The sequence below is a fragment of the Alexandromys fortis genome, unplaced genomic scaffold (genome assembly GCF_014885135.2).
Source record: "Alexandromys fortis isolate MF-2015 unplaced genomic scaffold, M_Fortis_MF-2015_v1.1 scaffold_36, whole genome shotgun sequence".
In the NCBI taxonomy this organism is placed as follows: Eukaryota; Metazoa; Chordata; class Mammalia; order Rodentia; family Cricetidae; genus Alexandromys; species Alexandromys fortis.
This window is the reverse complement of record NW_026067915.1, coordinates 8,734,181-8,751,960: the sequence shown is the minus strand read 5'-3', so window position 1 is coordinate 8,751,960 and position 17,780 is coordinate 8,734,181. Positions and strand designations below refer to the sequence as shown.

The following is a 17,780-nucleotide window of genomic DNA, read 5'->3' as shown; positions in this document are numbered from 1 at the left end:
CAGCCGGCTGGGCGGTGGTGGCGCACGCCTTTAATCCCAGCACTTGGGAGGCAGAGGCAGGCGGATCTCTGTGAGTTCGAGACCAGCCTGGTTTACAAGAGCTAGTTCCAGGACAGGCTCCAAAGCTATAGAGAAACCCTGTCTCAAAAAAACAAACAAACAAAAATCAAAACAAACAAACAAACAAAAACAGTATTTAAAGTCATAAAAAAAAAAAAAAAAAAAAAAAAAGGAACGCTTCACAAATTGGCCGGTCCTTCCAGCTCAGGGGCCATGCTAATCTTCTCTGTAGGGTTAGGAGGCCTTTCACACCCAACCTGTGTCAGATGCAGATCATGGGTCACCAGGAGCCTGGGCTAAACACAATTAGTTCATTCTCTTCCTCTATCCCCAGGGTAGGATTTCCCCTCCTTCCAGGATGAGTACCTGTTAGCTGACAGGAAATGGTAGATGGAACAGCCACACCCAATGGAGAGAGTACTATGCCCAAGGCAACATAAAAGCTGCTCCTTTACCTAAGTGGAACTGACCCAGAAATGAATACACAACACAAACCATGGCACCCTTCCAGTGTTCTGTAGTCAACACGTCTAAAGATAGCCATGCAGATAAAAACTGAAACACCCTCCACCCAGCACCCAGACAGGGGCTCTGTGAATGTGGTCCTGCCTCCGGGAATTGTGAGACATTTCTGGGTACTGGGGGGAGGCTTCACAAGCTTGTTTAGATGGCCTTACCTAAGCCATTTGGAGGTGGGAATGGCCATTAATTGGTTCTCTGCTGCCACCATGTGGCCATGATGGTGACCCCCCCTCCCAGGACAATGCACCACTTGGGGGGGATTTGTTTATCAGCCATGGAATCCACAGGAGAACCCCTTTGCTACTCTTCATCCGAGGGTTCTGTAGGAACTTCAAGCAAGGTATGGGACCCTGCAGTGTTAAGTATAAGCACTCATAAGGTAAATTCACTGGGTTTGGCCTATTGCTGGCTTAGGACTTATTTAACTACTCTGAGATCTTACTTCAAAAAGAATGCTAGCCACTTTGCCCTCCATAGGCTCAGGTCTCTCTCAACATTGCTTCCTTCTCCAACCCAGAAATCTCTTTAGTGAAACTAGGGGTTTCTCCCTAACTGCAGCAACCATATCAGACTGCAGCTCTAAGAGACTCTCCCCACTGTGACTTTATCCGGACTTGTAGATTCTGCCAGTTTCACCGCAGAGCAGTTCTGTCCAGTTCTTCTCTTTGCAGATGCTGGTGCCTCTATTAGGAAACCTCCTTTATTTGCCCGTCATCTAATCCTTGACCTCCAAATAGGCAAACCCCACACTCCTAGGAACCTACCGTCCTGGTACCATGCTTATCCTGTGCCTGAGCAGAAGGGATATTGAACCAGAGAGAAGCTGAATAACTACAGGTTTAGAGTAGCTACCAGAAGCACTTAGGGGCTAACTGCTGATCAACTAGGGATGTCTGTCTTCAAGTCACCCTGATTCCAAAGTGTTGATCTGACATCACTGATCAGGAGCAAGATGAAGAAAAGCACAAAACAGGCAGGAAAGAAACCTGGGGGATATGTGCAGCGTGTACACTGAGCCTGCTTCCAAGGGTCTTAGGGGTCTGGGAAGGTGGCCGGTTGCCATGTTAAGTCTAACACGATCTCGGATGAAACTAGTAACAAGATTATGCTGCCAATTAAGTACAGCTGTCATGGTGTCTCCTCAATGTGGTTCATTCTAATTTATACATGATCTCTGGTGTGGTTTTAGTGGCAAAAGTAATCGTGGTCCTATTTCCAGAGACTGCTTGAAGGTGGTTCTGACAGCCTGAGGACATTATCAGGCTATTCTCTTTAGTCAGCCTTTTGCTCCTCTGAGCAGTGAGAGGGTTGGGTTGTAGCAGGACCAGGAGATCTCCCCTCCCACCAGGAGCAAGTTGGAGGCCTCTTGTACTGCGCCCTGGGGCTAACTGAGTGGAGCCAGTCCTTTACTGCTGAGCCTACGTGTGGAAAGTGTCCACAGGATCTCGTGTAGGACAGGCTGAGGAAGAGGGTTACTGAGGACAGTCCAGCATATCAAGTGACCTAAGACAGATTTCCTTCCAAAGGCCCTACAGATCAAGTGGGCTTCCTCTGGCTCATTCTTGGGGAGCTGTTCTGATGAAGTGGCTGGAGGAGATACAGGAACTAAGACAGCCCTTTATGGGTATATCTAAGCATTCTCCTCAGAGGCCTGTGGCTACAGAGAATCGGGTTGCCTTGCCAAGGGCTCCTACCCAGAATCTGGCCCAGGTCATCTGCCCTTGTCTTTCTCGGTTCAGCCTGTGCTTAACTACAGCAGCCCATGAACCAGAGTGCTGATGACGGAACTGTCCTTGGAAGCATGGACCGACCGAGGGCAGGCTGGCACCAGAGAAGACTGAGTGTGGGTAAAGATGGGAGCGGACAAGGGGAAGACAGTGAGCCCCTTACATAGGACAGGATTTCACGGAATCAAAACAGCCCCAACTGGAATCTGACTCCATATGAGGGGCTTAATGCTGGCAAAAGCTGGGAGAGGGGCTCAAATGAACATGTGCCCCCATATAAGGAACGTGTCGGGCCAGGAAGAAGGATTTTGTATCTATATGTGAGAATGGATGGGTAAAGGAACCAGTGCCAGAGCTGGGTGTGGCGGCACACACCTTTATTCCCAGCACTCAGGAGTTTGAGGACAGTGAGCTCCTGACAGTTAAGGCTACATAGAGAGTAGGGCGTAGAGTCTCAGAACCAAGCAAGCAAGCAAGCAAAGAACCAGTGGCAAAGCGCAACAAGTGTCTTTCTCAAAGCACTTTAATGCACGCACCAACCCACAGTCCCTGCCTGCTGGCTGGGCAGGAGAAGCCAGCCTCACCTGGAGGCTCTCATGGCTTCCCACGCCCAGTGTGCCTTCCCACTTCCATCAATAGGTGAGGGGTGTGAGGATGAAGAGCCGGTCTTCCTCTTTACGGATCCAGCGCATCAGCTTATGGATGGCACTGACAGCTGATGCCTTGGTTCCCAGTGGACTGTAGCACATGTAGAGCTCAAAGGCACCTGTCACCTGGAGGAGGGGGCAAAGGGTCATCACCTAGAAAAGGCATGCTTCTTGTGGCATCTACCCAGTATCTATTCATCTAGGGCCACCTTACCCAGGCTAGGAGGTTCTCATTGGGGCCTGTATAGTAGATGGTCTTGAGTGGGCGAGAGGCATTGTGAGCGCGGCTGTGCAGGTACTGGTAGAGGCCCAGCAGCCGCTCCTGCTCCTCTTCACTGGTGTATGGGGCCTCGATCTCAGGACTGCAGATGGAGAAGTCGGTTCACAAAGGAATGCCTTTCACTGTCTTCTCAGGAGAACTAGAAACACCTCTTTCTGGACAGGGAGGTTTTACTGCCTGTTCTCCCCAGGTGCTCCCCATGACAGGATATAATCTTCTGATTATAGAAGACCACCCAGGACAGACTGGACCCTGCCCCCCCCTGCCAGGTTCATAGTAACCCTTTGGTACCCTTCCTTGGAGAGGCTGTTTCTGAGTTTAGGTACCTAAAGGAATACAAAGCCTAGAGCAGAGGAGGTTTCCTGGGAAACCTTCTGAACCAAAAGTGGGGGTTGGGGGAGGACATATCTGCCCAGCTCCTTTAGTGGAGGAGTGCATGGGAAAAGGGTTCAGCATCCTGGCCTAGACCAAAATGACCCCAAAGGCAGAGTTACTTCAGGGCAAAGGACGGAGAAAACCTCTGTTTCAGCTTCTTTCCCAAGTTGTTCCAGGCCTCACATATGTTGAAGTAGAGAGGCGTATGCCCACTGAGTGATGCCCGAGGCAAACAGCCCCAGCATACCGGTACACTCTCAAAGGAGTGGTCCCTTTCAGGGCTGCATCTTAGATCTCAGGACCAACCAGCCTCCCCCCATCTCTGCATCCTTGTTTCCCTGAAGCAGTGCCTCCTCTCACCTGGTGAAGAGTCCTGAGCTCTTTGACTTATAGAGGAAGTGACGAAGGTCAGGGATGCCCACTTGGGCAACGCTGTAGTAAGGTGTGCGCAGAGCCTCCCGCAGGGCCAAGTGGGCTCCCCGCTTTCGAAGGCGTTCCTGGAAGCGGCGGCGGCAGTCAGAGACTGCAAAGAAGTCTTCACGGTCAGTGGAGACCAGCAGCAGGCAGAGGTCGGTATCAGGTTCTAGGTAAGAGATGTGCGCGTGGAAGAAGCCGGCCGCATTGAACTTTGGCAAGCACACGGGGGTCCATGCCTCGCCCTCACGGAAGGATGAGGAGGAACTAATGAGGTTGAAAAGCAGGTGCAGGTCGATGGGATGCAGGAATTGGTCCTTGCGGCGCACCAGCGCCACCAGCTGGTTGCGGGCCAGCAGAATAGAAAAGACTAGGCTGCGAGCACGAGCCTGCTGCAGGCTGGCACTCACCGTGTCCCTCACTGCCGCTGCCAAGGGCAGGCAACGCGCTGCGCCCATCAGGAAACTCGGGTCTCGAGCCATTAGCTGCAGCAGGTTATCGGTGATTCGCTCCGAGCCTGACAGCAGGCGCCGCAGGTCGTAGTTCTGCTTCTGCTGGAAGATGTGGCTCAGCTGCGCGCCAGTTAGAAGGCTCAGGATCTGGTAGTAGATGTACAGTAGCTCCTGGGCCAGCTCCTGGGCCGACTGCCGCGTGCGGGCCACCGCCACCAGCACCAGAGGGCTCCGGCGTACGAATACTACCTTGTAGCCATCTGAGGGTGTGGGCAGCGGGTCAGCTTCAGCCCTCCTCCCAGAAGCCCTCCCGGACAGGCTTTCCCAGTGGGCTTCACTTTCCAGGGTTTCCTTGCTGGGAGCTCTGAATTCAGTAGGGGCTTACTGATTGTGGGTAGTCAGTCACCTCTCTTCCCTGGCACCTGCTTCCAAACCTGACCCTCAGACACACAAGCTCTTCAGGAAAACATATTCTTTGCTTTTTGAGACAGCGTCTCAAGTAGCCTACCTAGGTTAACCCGGCCGAGACTGGCTAATGCAGCAGAGGTTGATCCTTCTGCCTCCACTTTCCAAGTGCTGGAATTTATAGGCAAATATATATATCACCAGGCCCAGCTTAGGGAAACACATTTTATGCTAAATGCTAACTCAATTGGCAAGGGATCTAAGCTAGATCTTTTTTTAAAAATTTATTCATAATTTTTGTCACTGCCCCAAAGAACTGCCTTTAGTTCTCACCACAGCCCTGCTACCTCAGGAGGCTGATACTGTTATCCTACTTCAGTAAGAGCCCGAGGCTCAGAGAGATGGAAGGACTTTACTCTCAGGCAAATAGCACCACCCAGCTTTCTAGGTGTGTGTGTGTGTGTGTGTGTGTGTGTGCGCGCGCGCGCGCGCGCGCGCGCGCGCGCAAAACCTGGTATGAATAAACCCTGCCACTGGAGCCTTCCCCGCAACCCTCTTCAGGTGGCTCACCTGCATGGATGGAGCGAATGGCATTCTTGTCTGCCTCCAGGAAGGACACCAGAGCAACCATGACACCCATGGTGCTGGAAAGTGCTTCCTCAGACCCATAGCGAGAATACACAGGCTTCCCTGCCTCACTCAGTACAAACACATGCTTCTGGTGGAGGCGCCATGCCTCCGTAGCGTCCTCCTCATCCCCTTCAGTTGTGCCCTCTTGAGAAGGCTCTGTGGCTGGTCGTCCTGCTGCTCCCTGGGGCTCCTGCCAGTCTTCTGAGCTTCCTGGTAGCATTTCCTCCTGCAGGTCACGGGCCACCCCTGTCAGTTGGGTACTCAGCTCACTGAAGTCCTGGCTGATCTGGCGCATGTCTGTAGGCAGTGGCGGGGGACTTCCAGCATACTCTTTGGGGCTGTCCCCAGAAGCTTCCCTGTCTTCTGACTCTGTCAGGTCTTCATAGGAACGTGCATGGACAAACATGGCACCCTCCTGCCCCGCACCTGCAGACCAAAAGCACTGGTACTTAGAGGGGTAGCTGCTGGTAGATACGCAGCACTCACCAAGGAGATGTCTAGAGGGTTGCTGCCTGTCTTGATGGGCCCAAGCTACTGTCCGCCCTACCACTGCCTCCCATGCATTATGCTCATCTACAGCCTAAAGGGCCTTGGTCTCCAGGCAGCATAGAAATTGATATCTACCTTCCCCTCACTAACACTGAACAGCTCACCGCCTTGCCCATTCCAAACACACTGGCATTTATCCACCTGTGCTTTGGACCCCCCCCCACACACACGCAAGAGCTCTGCATTTGCTGTGTACCTGGACGGCATCCCCGTCTCCCCATGTGGGTGAGTACCTGTCACAATTCCACTCTCAGGTAAGATGTAGTTATTGGTCACTACAGTGGTATCCCTTAAGAAGACAAGTTTAGTTATTAACCCTCTCCATCCATGAGGGAGGGCTACCATGGCCCCTGACCACTAGCCTGTGGCTTCTCCAGGACAGGGGCCACGTCGGGCTTCTCTTACATATTTTTGGGGTGCTGGAATCTAAGGACTGAGGCATACTCGGCAAGTACTTGACTAATGAGGTAAAGCCCTAACCCCTACTTAGTTTTCTTCTTTTGGAGATACGGTCTTACTACACAGCCCCGGCTAGCCTGGTATTCATTATGTAGCCCCAGGCTGGCTGGCCATGATCTCACACTAATCCTACCTCCACCCACAGCTGCTGGGATTACAGGTGGACACCACCATGTCGAGCTCTTTTTTTCCTTGTGAAACTCAGTTTGAAAATTTTTAAAAATATTTATTTCTTTATTATGCCTACAATATTTTGTCTGTGTGTATGCCTGCAGGCCAGAAGAGGGCACCAGACCCCATTACAGATGGTTGTGAGCCACCATGTGGTTGCTGGGAATTGAACTCAGGACCTTTGGAAGAGCAGGCAATGCTCTTAACTTCTGAGCCATCTCTCCAGCCCCTCAGTTTGAATTTTTATTAAAAGACATTTTAGCCTGGCAATGGTGGCACACACCTTTAATCCCAGTACTCAGGCAGAGGCAGGCAGATCTCTGTGTTTGAGGCCAGCCTGGTCTACAGAAAAGAAAAACGATTTTTTTTTTTTTTTTTTGGTTTTTCGAGACAGGGTTTCTCTGTGGCTTTAGAGCCTGTCCTGGAACTAGCTCTGTAGACCAGGCTGGTCTCAAACTCACAGAGATCCACCTGCCTCTGCCTCCCAAGTGCTGGGATTAAAGGCGTGCGCCACCATCGCCCAGCTAAGAAAAACGATGTTTTAAATAGAGACTTTTTCCTTATTTTTCTCATAAGGGACAGGTCCTCACAGTTGTCTAGTGCAAATGGCAAGAAAGGAAGCTGGAAACAGCCCTGCTCTCTGCAGGATTCCCAGCATGCAACAAATACCCAGTGGATGAGCAAAGGCACAGTGAGTTCACAGAGTGCCATGAGCCCTACCTCCCCCTGGAGGCGTGGCTGCGGACAGTGTGCTCTACCCATACCTGGCTCGGTTCCCTGGGTCAGTCCTGGCGTGGGGCTCTCAGCTCTCTCCACACTTTGGCCATCAGAAGGAGCCAATGTGCCATCAGGGCATTCACTGCTTCTTTTCCTCTGCATGTCAGCAGCCATCTTTGGGGCTGTCCTATGAGGTAAAAACAAACAAACAAACAAATGCATCATGGAGGGAAAGAAGTGAAGTGCTGGTAGCCACTGGTGTAATCAATAGTGCTAAGCTTCTTACCAGGACCCCCTGAGTCAAATCCCTGGGAAATGACTTCTGGGTTTTCTTTCACAAAAAAAATTAAGTTTTAGCCAGGTGGTACTGGCTCACGCCTTTAATCCTCGCACTTGGGAGGTAGAGGCAGGTGGATCTCTGTGAGTTCAAGGCCAGCCTCGGCTACAAAGTGAGTTCCAGGGCAGGGCAGCCAGGTCTGTCTTGAAAAACTAATAAAAAAAAAATGAAGTTTTAAGGTTTTTTTTCTGGATGTGAAAATGAATGCACCTCTAATCCCAGGACTCAGGAGGCAGAGTTAGGAGAATTGCCCAGAGTACCAGGCTGGCTGCAGCAACATAGTAAAGCCTTGTTTTAAAAACTAAAACCTGGGGGCTGGAGAGATGGCTCAGTGGTTAAGAGCACTGCCTTCTCTTCCAAAGGTCCTGAGTCCAATTCCCAGCAACCACATGGTGGCTCACAACCATCTGTAATGAGGTCTGGTGCCTTCTTCTGGCCTGCAGACATACACACAGACAGAATATTGTATACATAATAAATAAATAAGTAAGTAAGTAAATAAATAAATAAATAAATAAATGTTTAAAAAATGTGTTTGTGGTAGACATACCTTCCTTAAAAAAATAAAAATAAAAACTAAAACCTGTTTCTCTCCCTCTCCATCCCATCTTCTCTCACCTTTTCTGGAAATTGAACCCAGGGCCTTGTACATAGTGGGTAGACACTTTACCACTGAACTGTATCCATCCATCATGTTCTTCTTCTGATTACAAAAGACACATTCATCACAGAAAGCATGGAAACACAGGAAAGTGTGGGGAAACCTCACTCATTCTCCCCACCGTTCAATCTTAAGACACGCTGACAGTGTTAGCTGCTATTATTATTTGCTCTTTTACTTTTTGTTTTTAAGGGTTTCACTGTGCAGCCTTGGCTGTCCTGGAACTCACTCTGTAGATCAGGCTGGCCTCAAACTCACAGAGATCCACGTGTCTTTGCTTCCTGGGTGCTGGGATTAAAGGCGTGCACCACATCAGTTTAAAAACATGCATTTTAACCTACATTTAAAATTACTTATTTGGGGGGGCTGGAGAGATGGCTTAGTGGTTAAGAACACTGCCTGTTCTTCCAACAGTCCTGAGTTCAATTCCCAGCAACCACATGGTGGCGGTGGCTCACAACCATCTGTAATAAGATCTGGTGCCCTCTTCTGGCCTGCAGGCATGCATGCAGACAGAATACTGTATACATAATAAATAAATAAATCTTTTAAAAAAAATTACTTTTTTAGAGTCAGGTGTAGTGGTGCACACCCTTAATCCCAACACTCAGGAGCCAAAGGTAGGTGGATCTCTGTGAGTTTGAGGTCAGCCTGGTCTACAGAGTAAATTCCAGAACAGCCAGAGCAGTTACACAGAGAAACTCTGTCTCAGAAAACTAAAAACAACAAACAAAAAAAATTATTTAGAAGCTAGAGAGATGGTTCAGTAGTTAAGAACACTCGTTTTTGCAGAGGATCTGGGTTCCATTCCCAGCACAAATAAGATACACAAAGGAAGAGGACCAGAAGGAAGTAACACTGTCAGGACAACCACCAGTATTTGTACAATAGCAGTTCCAGTACTTGGAAGGTTGAAGCAGAAGGATTGTTCAAAGTTTTAGGTCAGCCTGAAATACATAGTGAAACCCTGTCTCAAAAAAGTTCAAGTACAGTTAGAATGCTACAAAGTGTATGTGGGTTAATTTATCTAATTCAGAGTTGATTAACTTATATGAGCTAAGAACTGAGGCTGAGAGTTTGTCTGGTGTTACTACAAAGGAGGGGAGAACTTGATATAGGAATTGAAACACTTCTATAATTTCCCCATGAAAAACTGAATTTACCATGGACGGGCTGCATGCCTTTGATTGCAGCACCAGGACTGCAAAGGCAGGTAGATCTCTATAAGTTTGAGGTCAGCTTGAACTACAGAGACAAGGTCCAGGCCAGCCAGAGTTACAAAAAGAGACACTGTCTTAAAAAAAAAAAATAAGGGCTGGATGTGGTATTGTACATCTTTATCCCTGCACCTGGAGGCAGAGGCAGGAGGATCTCTCTGGCCAGTCTGGTTGTTATGGTTTTGGTCCTTTTAAGAGATCTAATCTGCTTTTTATTATAAGGAAGACCTGGGAATGTTATGGTATTGGTCCCTTTAAGAGACAACCCACGCCCACTCCCTCCCCCATCTGCTGAGGCAGGCTGATCTTCAGCTTCCGGCCTGAGTTCTCCCTTTCCATCTTCCTCTTCTGCCTCTCTCCCCACTTCTCTGCTTCCCCCCCCCTCTGTCTCTCTCTGTCTCTGTCTCTCTCTGTCTCTCTTTCTCTCTCTTTCTCTCTCTGTCTCTCTCTGTCTCTCTCTGTCTCTCTTTCTCTCTCTGTCTCTCTTTCTCTCTCTGTCTCTCTCTCTGTCTCTCTCTCTGTCTCTGTCTCTCTCTCCCTCTCTCTCTGTCCCCCCCTTCACCCTTCCTCCTCCATAACCCCCTGAATAAATTTCAACCTCACCCTGCACGTCGTGTCTATCCATGTTTCTGTCTTCTGCCCGCCCGCCACGTGTCTCCTTGCCTGGGACCAGCCACTGCTCAGGGACCAGCAGCCGTCTCTGCCTGGGGCCCACTGCCTGCTGCCACAGGGCCCGCTACCACCGCTCTGGGACCGGCAGCCATTTCTGCTTGGGACTGGCTGCGCCTAGAGCCCGCTGCCTGCCACCACATGGCCCTCCACCACCATTTGGGACCTACAGCATTTCTGCTGCCTACTGAGCGGGGATCTTGTAGCATTTTTTTAAAAAAGAACAACACTGGTCTATGACGTAGTGAGTTCCAGGATTTCCAGAGCTACATAGAGGGTCCCTGTCTGAAAAAAAAATTTTTTTTGAACTGATCAACAGGATTTTTTTGTTTGTATTTTTTGTTGTTGTTTTTGTTTTTTGAGGCAGGGTTTCTCCGTGTAGCCCTGGCTGTTCTGGAACTCACTTTGTAGATTTGGGGTTGCAGGTTATTTGTGAGGCTTGTTATCTGAATGCTGGATTTCAACTCCATTCCTCACGGTTTTGAGAAAACACTCAACCACTGAGCTATCCCTCCAGCTCCTGTCTGGAAATAATTCTGAGTAGCTTCCTTCCAAGCCGTGACCCAATCTACCAGCATCAGAACACGGCCTTCCACACGCTGTGGCAGGATTCCGTAGCCAGGAGATTATGTATAAGCTCTTAATACTTCAGAGTCAAAGCTGTCTAGGATTAGTGTCAAAGCTGAGGGGGCTGGGAAATGCAGAGAGTTCCACAGACAACTGCTAAGCAGTTAGATTTCTGCCACACCATCTCCAGATCTATTCTCTCTGGAATCTGTTACATCCAGATATTATTCTACCAATGACTCTCCGAATCAACTCCTGACATATGCTCATTCTCCCTCCCCCTCTTCCATCCCTTAGCCTATCTTTTTTATTTTTTTGGACCATGTCTCACTTTATGGCTAAGGCTGCTAAGGCTTTAAGGCTAAGGTTCCCTAAGAATGTCTCTTCTCCCAAGTCCTGGCATATCTTGGCTTACTTTTCTTTCCTAAAGCATTTCCACTCTTGGCTTCTAGTATACCACTCTCTTTCCTTAGTTCCCCCCCTGGTGGTTTCCTTGCAACTTCCATTTCACCCCAGCTTGATCTGGAAAGCCCCATCCCGTCTCTCTCCAAACCCTGCCCTCTCACACTATGTCCAATTAAGGGAAGGCACCAAAAAGCCTATTCTGCATTCCTGGCGGCCTCAGCAGTTCCTCCCCTGAAGTTGCCAGCAGCCCACCTACCTGGCTAAAGTGGTCAGCTTTTGACCATACTTGGGCCTAAACCCAGCTGTGGTGGACACATCATCACCCCTCAACCACAGGCTATATAACCTCCCTGCTTCAGTTCAGATGCACGACTTCTCTGGCCTCAATCTCTGGGACTGGAGAACTCACCTGAGAGTTGCTTTGCTTAAATAAACCTGCTATTTTACTTTTTCAATTCGGCTTGATCTGGCTTACCGCATTGCCTTGGTGGAGAAACCTATTATTCGTGGACAGAAAACCCATTATTTCGTGGACTACTCATCTGAGCCTTTTTACAGTTCCAATAGGAGGGGCCCAGAGTTCAGTTCTTGCTTCTCTTCTGTCTTCATTCAGGGCCTCTGTGATCTTTTTTTGGTTTCATAGTTTTAAATTACTTCTACACGTTAATGAATATGACTTTTGTTTCTAGCCCCAATCTTCCTTTTATTTACTGGCATACACACATAATTGTTTAGTTTGCTATCTTAAGCTTATGCGTCCAAAACCAAGATCCCAATTTATCCTCTCTTTAAAGGATGTTCCTTAGATTGGCAGTGGTGGTGCATGCCTTTATTCCTAGTTCGAGGCCAGCCTGGTCTATAAGAGCCAGTTCCAGGTCGGGCTCCAAAAGCTACAGAGAAACCCTGTCTTGAAAAAAAAAAAAAAAAAAGATGTTCCTTGCTAGGTGTGGTGGCACACACCCAAAATCGTAGCACTTGAAAAGGCACAAAGCAAGCAAGTTCTGTCTTATCTAAATGAGACCTTGTCTCAAAACAAACAAACAAAAAACACCCAAAAGACGAAAAGAGGAAGGGTAGTTGGAAGTTGGCTCAACAGTTAAAAATATTTACTGCTGTTCTAGAAGACCCAAGTTTGGTTCCCAGGCCTACAACTGCCTATAACCTCCACTCCAAGAAGCAGATGTCCTCTTCTGGCCTCCACAGGGCGTGCACACAAGTGGCAAACATTTACAGAGATATGAGGGATGACTCAGTCCATGAAGTGCTTGCCTTGCAACCAATGCCCATGCCCAGAACCAATGTGAAGATGCTGGGTTTAGGGCCATTTGTGATCCCAGTGCTGTGGAGGCAGACACAAGAGGATACATAGTCAGTTTAGTCTCCATGAGGCCCTGTCTTTTAACACAAAACTGAGCACTGTGGCTCAGGGCCTATAATCCCAAAACTTCATAGGCTAATGCCAGAAGGTTGCTGAAAGATTGGGGCTAGTCTGTGAGTGAGACCTTATCTCAAAGACAGACAAACAGCAGGGGATGAGGCTGTTGCTTTGTTCAATCTTCATCTCTGCATTAAAAAAAGCTCTGCATAGTGACATTCACTTCTAAACCTAGTGCTTGAGAAGTAGAGGCAGCAGCTTGGGATACCTAGCTTAAAAACTTAAAATAAGGGGCATGGAAAAAAAAATAAAATATAATGTAGGCAGAGGCTGTTGTTGTGGTACATGTCTGTAATCCCAGCACTTCAAAGGGTTGAGAAAAGTGTGTCACCGTCAGTCATGAGTTTGTGGGCATCCAGAACTAGAGTGAATCCAAGGCCAGTCTAGCTACAGTGTCTCAATAAAACCCAAATTAGGGCTTAGGGATATAACCTCGTTGATAGAGTGCCTGCCTATAATGCATAAAGCTCTGGGTTTGAGTCCTGCACTGTATAAAACCATGTATGGGACTAGGGAGAGCGCCCAGTTGCTAAAGCACTTGCCAGTTAAGCTTAAGAACCAGAGTTGAATCCTTTGTAAAAAAAAAAAAAAAAAAAAAAAAAAGCTGGGCAAGATGGGTGGTGGGGGCACATGCCTTTAACTCAGCACTTGGGAGGCAGAAACAGGCCGACGTCTGAGTCCGAGGCCAGCCTGGTCTGCAGAGTAGAGGAGGATAGCCAAGGCTACCCAGGGAAACCTTGTCTCAAAAAAAATCAAAAAGAGTAAGGGATTTTTTTTCTTCTGTTTTTGCAGAGGACTGCAATTCATTTCCTGGGATCCACGTTGGGTGGCTCACAACAACCAGCTCCTAGGAGACCCAATGCTCTCTTTTGGCCTCAGGCGCCCATACACACATATGTATACACACTCATATACATGAATAAAAGCTAAATCTTTAAATAAACAGGTGTATATTTAATACACACCTGTTATTTCAACTCTTGGGAGGTGGAGGCAAGAGGATCACAAGTTAATTTCCTTAACTATACGAGTTTGAAGTCAACCTGGGATATATGTCTCAAAAACATAGTAAGTGGGGTCTGAGAGATGGCTCAGCAGTTTAGATCAGAGCATATACTTCTCTTGGAGAAGACTTGGGCTTGATTCCCAGCATCCTGGTTAGGCAGTAGACAACTGCTTGTACTCCAGCTCCAGTGGCTCCAATGCCCTCTTCTGGCCTCTTAGGGTACTACACTCACATGCACAACTCCCCTCCTCCACATAAACAAATAAAATAAAATAAAATTAAAATAAATTTAAATAAAATTAAAATATTAAAAATGAGTAAATAATAGTGGGAGGAAGACAGCAAGACAAAAATGGTTCCTTTCACAAAATAACTTATGAATGTTAAGTGATAAATGCTTGTAGCTAATAATTGATAATTTCTTTTTCTTTTTTTTCAAGATAGGGTTTCTCTGTACAGTCCCGGCCTTCTCGGAACTCATTCTGTAAACCAGGCTGGCCTTGAACCCAGAGATCCACCGATTTCTGCCTCCTGAGTGCTGGGAATAAAGGTGTGCGCCACCACACTGGGCTCAATAGACGACCATTTCTTATCTATTCCGTGATTATCTGATCGGTCCAAGCCACCATTATCTCTCTAGCAAATTATTGCCACAACCTCCTTACCAGTCCTGCTGTGTCCCCCACCACTCTGCTCTGGCATTCAAGGTGACTCTGGAAACAGGTCAGGTGACGTTCCTCTGCTCACAGGTCTGCAATACCTTCGCCTCACTTAGCAAGAAAATCAGCTTCCTCCTGAAGGCACAAGGCCCTTCCCCCTTATTTCTCCAAGCTTATTTTCTGCCCCTTCTTCCCACCCCTTTGCTACATCAGCTCAGCTTATCCTGAACAGCTCTTCACGTAACCTTTGCCCTTACTCTAACCTCACCCGGCTTCCTTTATAGCCCTTTCTAGGCTAGTCCATGACTCACTCCCTCACTTCAGCTTGTTGCTGAAGCACCTTACCAGAGAGGCCTTTCCCGCAATAAACCTCTTCACTCTGATTTTTTTTTCTAGATTGAAGGCCACCCTCCATGTGGCCTGCTACACACGAGACATATACAGGGGAATTAAACCAACATCTAATGAATAAGTATCTTTGGCAGAGAAAGAAAATGAAAGGTCTGTGACAAACACCAGCTTTACAGGTACCTGGGATCAGGCAAGAAAATCTTTGTCTATAGAGACAGCTTGTCTTTGAAAGTAATCAAGTCTTCAGGAAAAACAGCTCTGTAGTTAGAGGGACTGGTATTACTGGTCTCAGTTTTCTCACTTATAAAATGGTATGGAATGAAAGCCGGACAGTGGTGGCACACGCCTTTAATCCCAGCACTTGGAAGGCAGAGGCAGGCAGATCTCTGTGAGGCCAGTCTGGTCTACAGAGCAAGTTCCAGGACAGCCAGAGCTATTGTTACACCGAGCAATCCTGCCTGAAATAATTAATTAATTAAAACAAGCAAGCTATGGAATGGAGATATCCTTCAAACAGCTGCCTCTGATTTATGGGGTGGTAAGACTAAATGAGATAATACACGTGATCTGGCTATATAGAGTAGGCATATCATATACTCAGTTGCTGTTATTAGCACATTGTGGTCATTCTTAGCATTCAGACTGCCAGAGCCGGTGGTCTCTGTCCTGCAAATGAATTTGGAAATTTGCTCAGTAAGCCAGTACCTGATGGATGACCTTAGGAAGCCAGGTGAACTCTAGTTTGGAGGCTTCCCCACAACCCCCACCCCAATGTCAGGTCAAAGAGTCATCCATGCACCTCAGCCTCAGAGTACCAAGCAAACTGACTGATCTCAGGCTCTTCCAAGTTTACCTCCTGGGTTTGCATAATTCCCCTCTTTGTGGTCTTGTACTTCTGGTTTAAAGACCCAAACAAGTTCTACACCAGCTTCACTCTGTCAGTATGCCTTTTGTGCTTCCAGTAAGGAGCCCCAGTGTTTCTGAGTGTACTCTGCCTGGTACCTGCCTGGGGAAGGGATCAGGGTCAGCTGTCTAAGCTTTTCTCACAACAATTCCTCTGCCGTGTGAGATCACACAGCATCTTTATCCTCTCCGAGGTCAGGCCTGGTGAAGCAAACAGCTTTTTGGATGCCCACCCTCTCAGGCAGGAAGGTAGAGTGGATCAGGTCAAGCCCACCTCTCACCTCCACTGGAGCTTTAACTTTTGCAGCTGACGCTCCTGGAAAACTGGGCCTGAAGCAGTTAGGCATGAAGCTCCAGAAATCTCCACAGGAACACTTTTTAGACAGCTCCTCTAAATGTCCGCAGGGCATGCAACTTTTCCTAGAAGCTCCCAGTAGCCTGTGAGTGATGCCACCTAATGAACTGGTGTTACCCCTCCCTCAGAGGGCTCCTGAGAGGGGAGGGTCTTGCAAAAGCCCCTTCTTACTGGCTCCTAACCACCTTGATTCTCCTCCCCGTTCTGACAGGGATACGCCTTTGGCCTTGACCGTTTGGTCTACCCGGCGGGGTGAAGTCGACTGTTTGACGGAAGGGGCCAGTTGAGGCTGTGCTGTGGGTGTTTGGGCAGGACGCCTACTTTACACTGAGCCTAGCCTGATCCTGGTCACCTCTGGAGGCCACTCCCCTTCCTGACAAAGGCTGCTCACATTTCCCAAGCAAACTCCCCTAGTGTAAGGGCAGCCTTGAGAACGAAGTCGCAAGACTGCGACCCTTCCATGAGCTCACTCCACCTCTCAGTCGCTGTTTAAGAGACCTCTAAGGGCCAAATACGTCCGAATTGGGGGTTGGTGTCTTACCCAGCTACTGCTGCCTATGCGACATTGCCCTCCCGGCCAAAGAATGAGTTCTCGCCTCATCATTCATATTGCCCAGTTGGGGCCAGCTGGCTGACGGACCCCAAAGAGACGCACTACTCCTATCGGTGCAGTAGATGGCCGGGACCCCCCAGTTTTCAAGCCCCTCCCTCTAAAGATGACAGCTTGCCCGCCTCTCGCCGCCCCCAGGCCACGTGGGTTGGCAGTCGAACTCACCTGTTTCTTGGGGGAACACAGGACCTACGGAGGGTGCCACTCACTGCCCTCTGCCAGACCCCTGGGGGGATATGAGTGTCCAGCCGTGCCTGGCCTGAGAGTGCAACTTCGTGGGGCTACCGCCCCTGGAGGATACAGACATGGCCACAGCCGATGAACCGATCTCTCCTGCTCACCCTTAACCGGTCACCGGCACAGGAAGACAGCTTTCACCGGCCTGTGGTGGCGGAGGCCCGGTTCCAGCCGCTTGGCCAGTCCCAGCCCGCCCCTCAGTGCATTGTGGGAAATGTAGTCCGTAGCTCTCCGCAGCCTAAGCACTGCGGGAGCGGTTCCGGGCTCTGGAGCCCGGCAGAGCCAGAGGCGGGGTCTGACCCAGGTCCCGGGTTGCCTCACCTGGCTCCGCCTTCTTCCGTGTCTTAGAGGCCGGCTCCCTACTCCTCCCCCAAAGTGCCGTAGAGGTTTGCTTCAAGGCACGATAAAGGACCTTGGTGTCTCCTCACTGATCGTAGGAGGAAAATGTGATTTTAGGAAATTGGATAAATGTCGTTAGTGAACCCAGCCACACTGATGGATGTAGACATATCGAAAAGGCGCACGAATTGTTGCTTTAAAAACTGTTGCTTACCCAGGTCTCAGTATATTAGTATAAGAATCTAGAAGGCGCAGTTCTCAACGCTTCGCATAGACTGACCTGGGTGCTTTTAAAAAGCATTAATGCCCGGACACCGTCCCTAGAGATCTTTACTTAATTGGATGAATGTGGGAACGAAGCATCGGGTTTATATGTTACAGCTCCCGGGTGATTTCTAAGGGTAAGGAACCACTGCTTGTAATTTTCTAGGCACAAGGAACAAAACAAGAAAACAAGTTTTCCCAGCAGTCCTTACTTTTGTTTGGAGAACAGTTTAAAGAAGCAAAATCAGGGCATGACAATAGTATATTTCATATTTTCTCACTTCAGTTTGCTCACTTCTTTAGCTTCATGGTTAACTATCCCAATAGTTCTGGGTGAAGAACAGAAGTCAGAAACCT

The 17,780-nt window shown here is 48.7% G+C and overlaps 1 protein-coding gene and 1 pseudogene across 2 annotated transcripts; both read right to left on the bottom strand.

The window, feature by feature from the left end:
• Positions 1-223: 223 nt before the first annotated feature.
• Positions 224-322, bottom strand: LOC126500058 (uncharacterized; annotated as a pseudogene).
• A 2,492-nt stretch (positions 323-2,814) lies between these two features.
• Positions 2,815-17,041, bottom strand: Mon1a (MON1 homolog A, secretory trafficking associated). Of its 2 annotated transcripts, none has more exons than XM_050139582.1 (6): positions 16,749-17,041; positions 7,456-7,595; positions 5,453-5,938; positions 3,972-4,737; positions 3,171-3,318; positions 2,815-3,082 (listed from the first exon to the last, which is right to left on the bottom strand). In XM_050139582.1, exons 2-6 carry the CDS (start codon positions 7,580-7,582, stop codon positions 2,942-2,944), a joined length of 1,668 nt encoding a protein of 555 aa, XP_049995539.1. In that variant the 5' UTR covers positions 7,583-7,595; positions 16,749-17,041; the 3' UTR covers positions 2,815-2,941. The 2 variants fall into 2 exon arrangements, with proteins under 2 accessions (XP_049995539.1, XP_049995540.1); XM_050139583.1 differs by lacking the exon at positions 16,749-17,041 and adding an exon at positions 15,900-16,056.
• Positions 17,042-17,780: the final 739 nt, after the last annotated feature.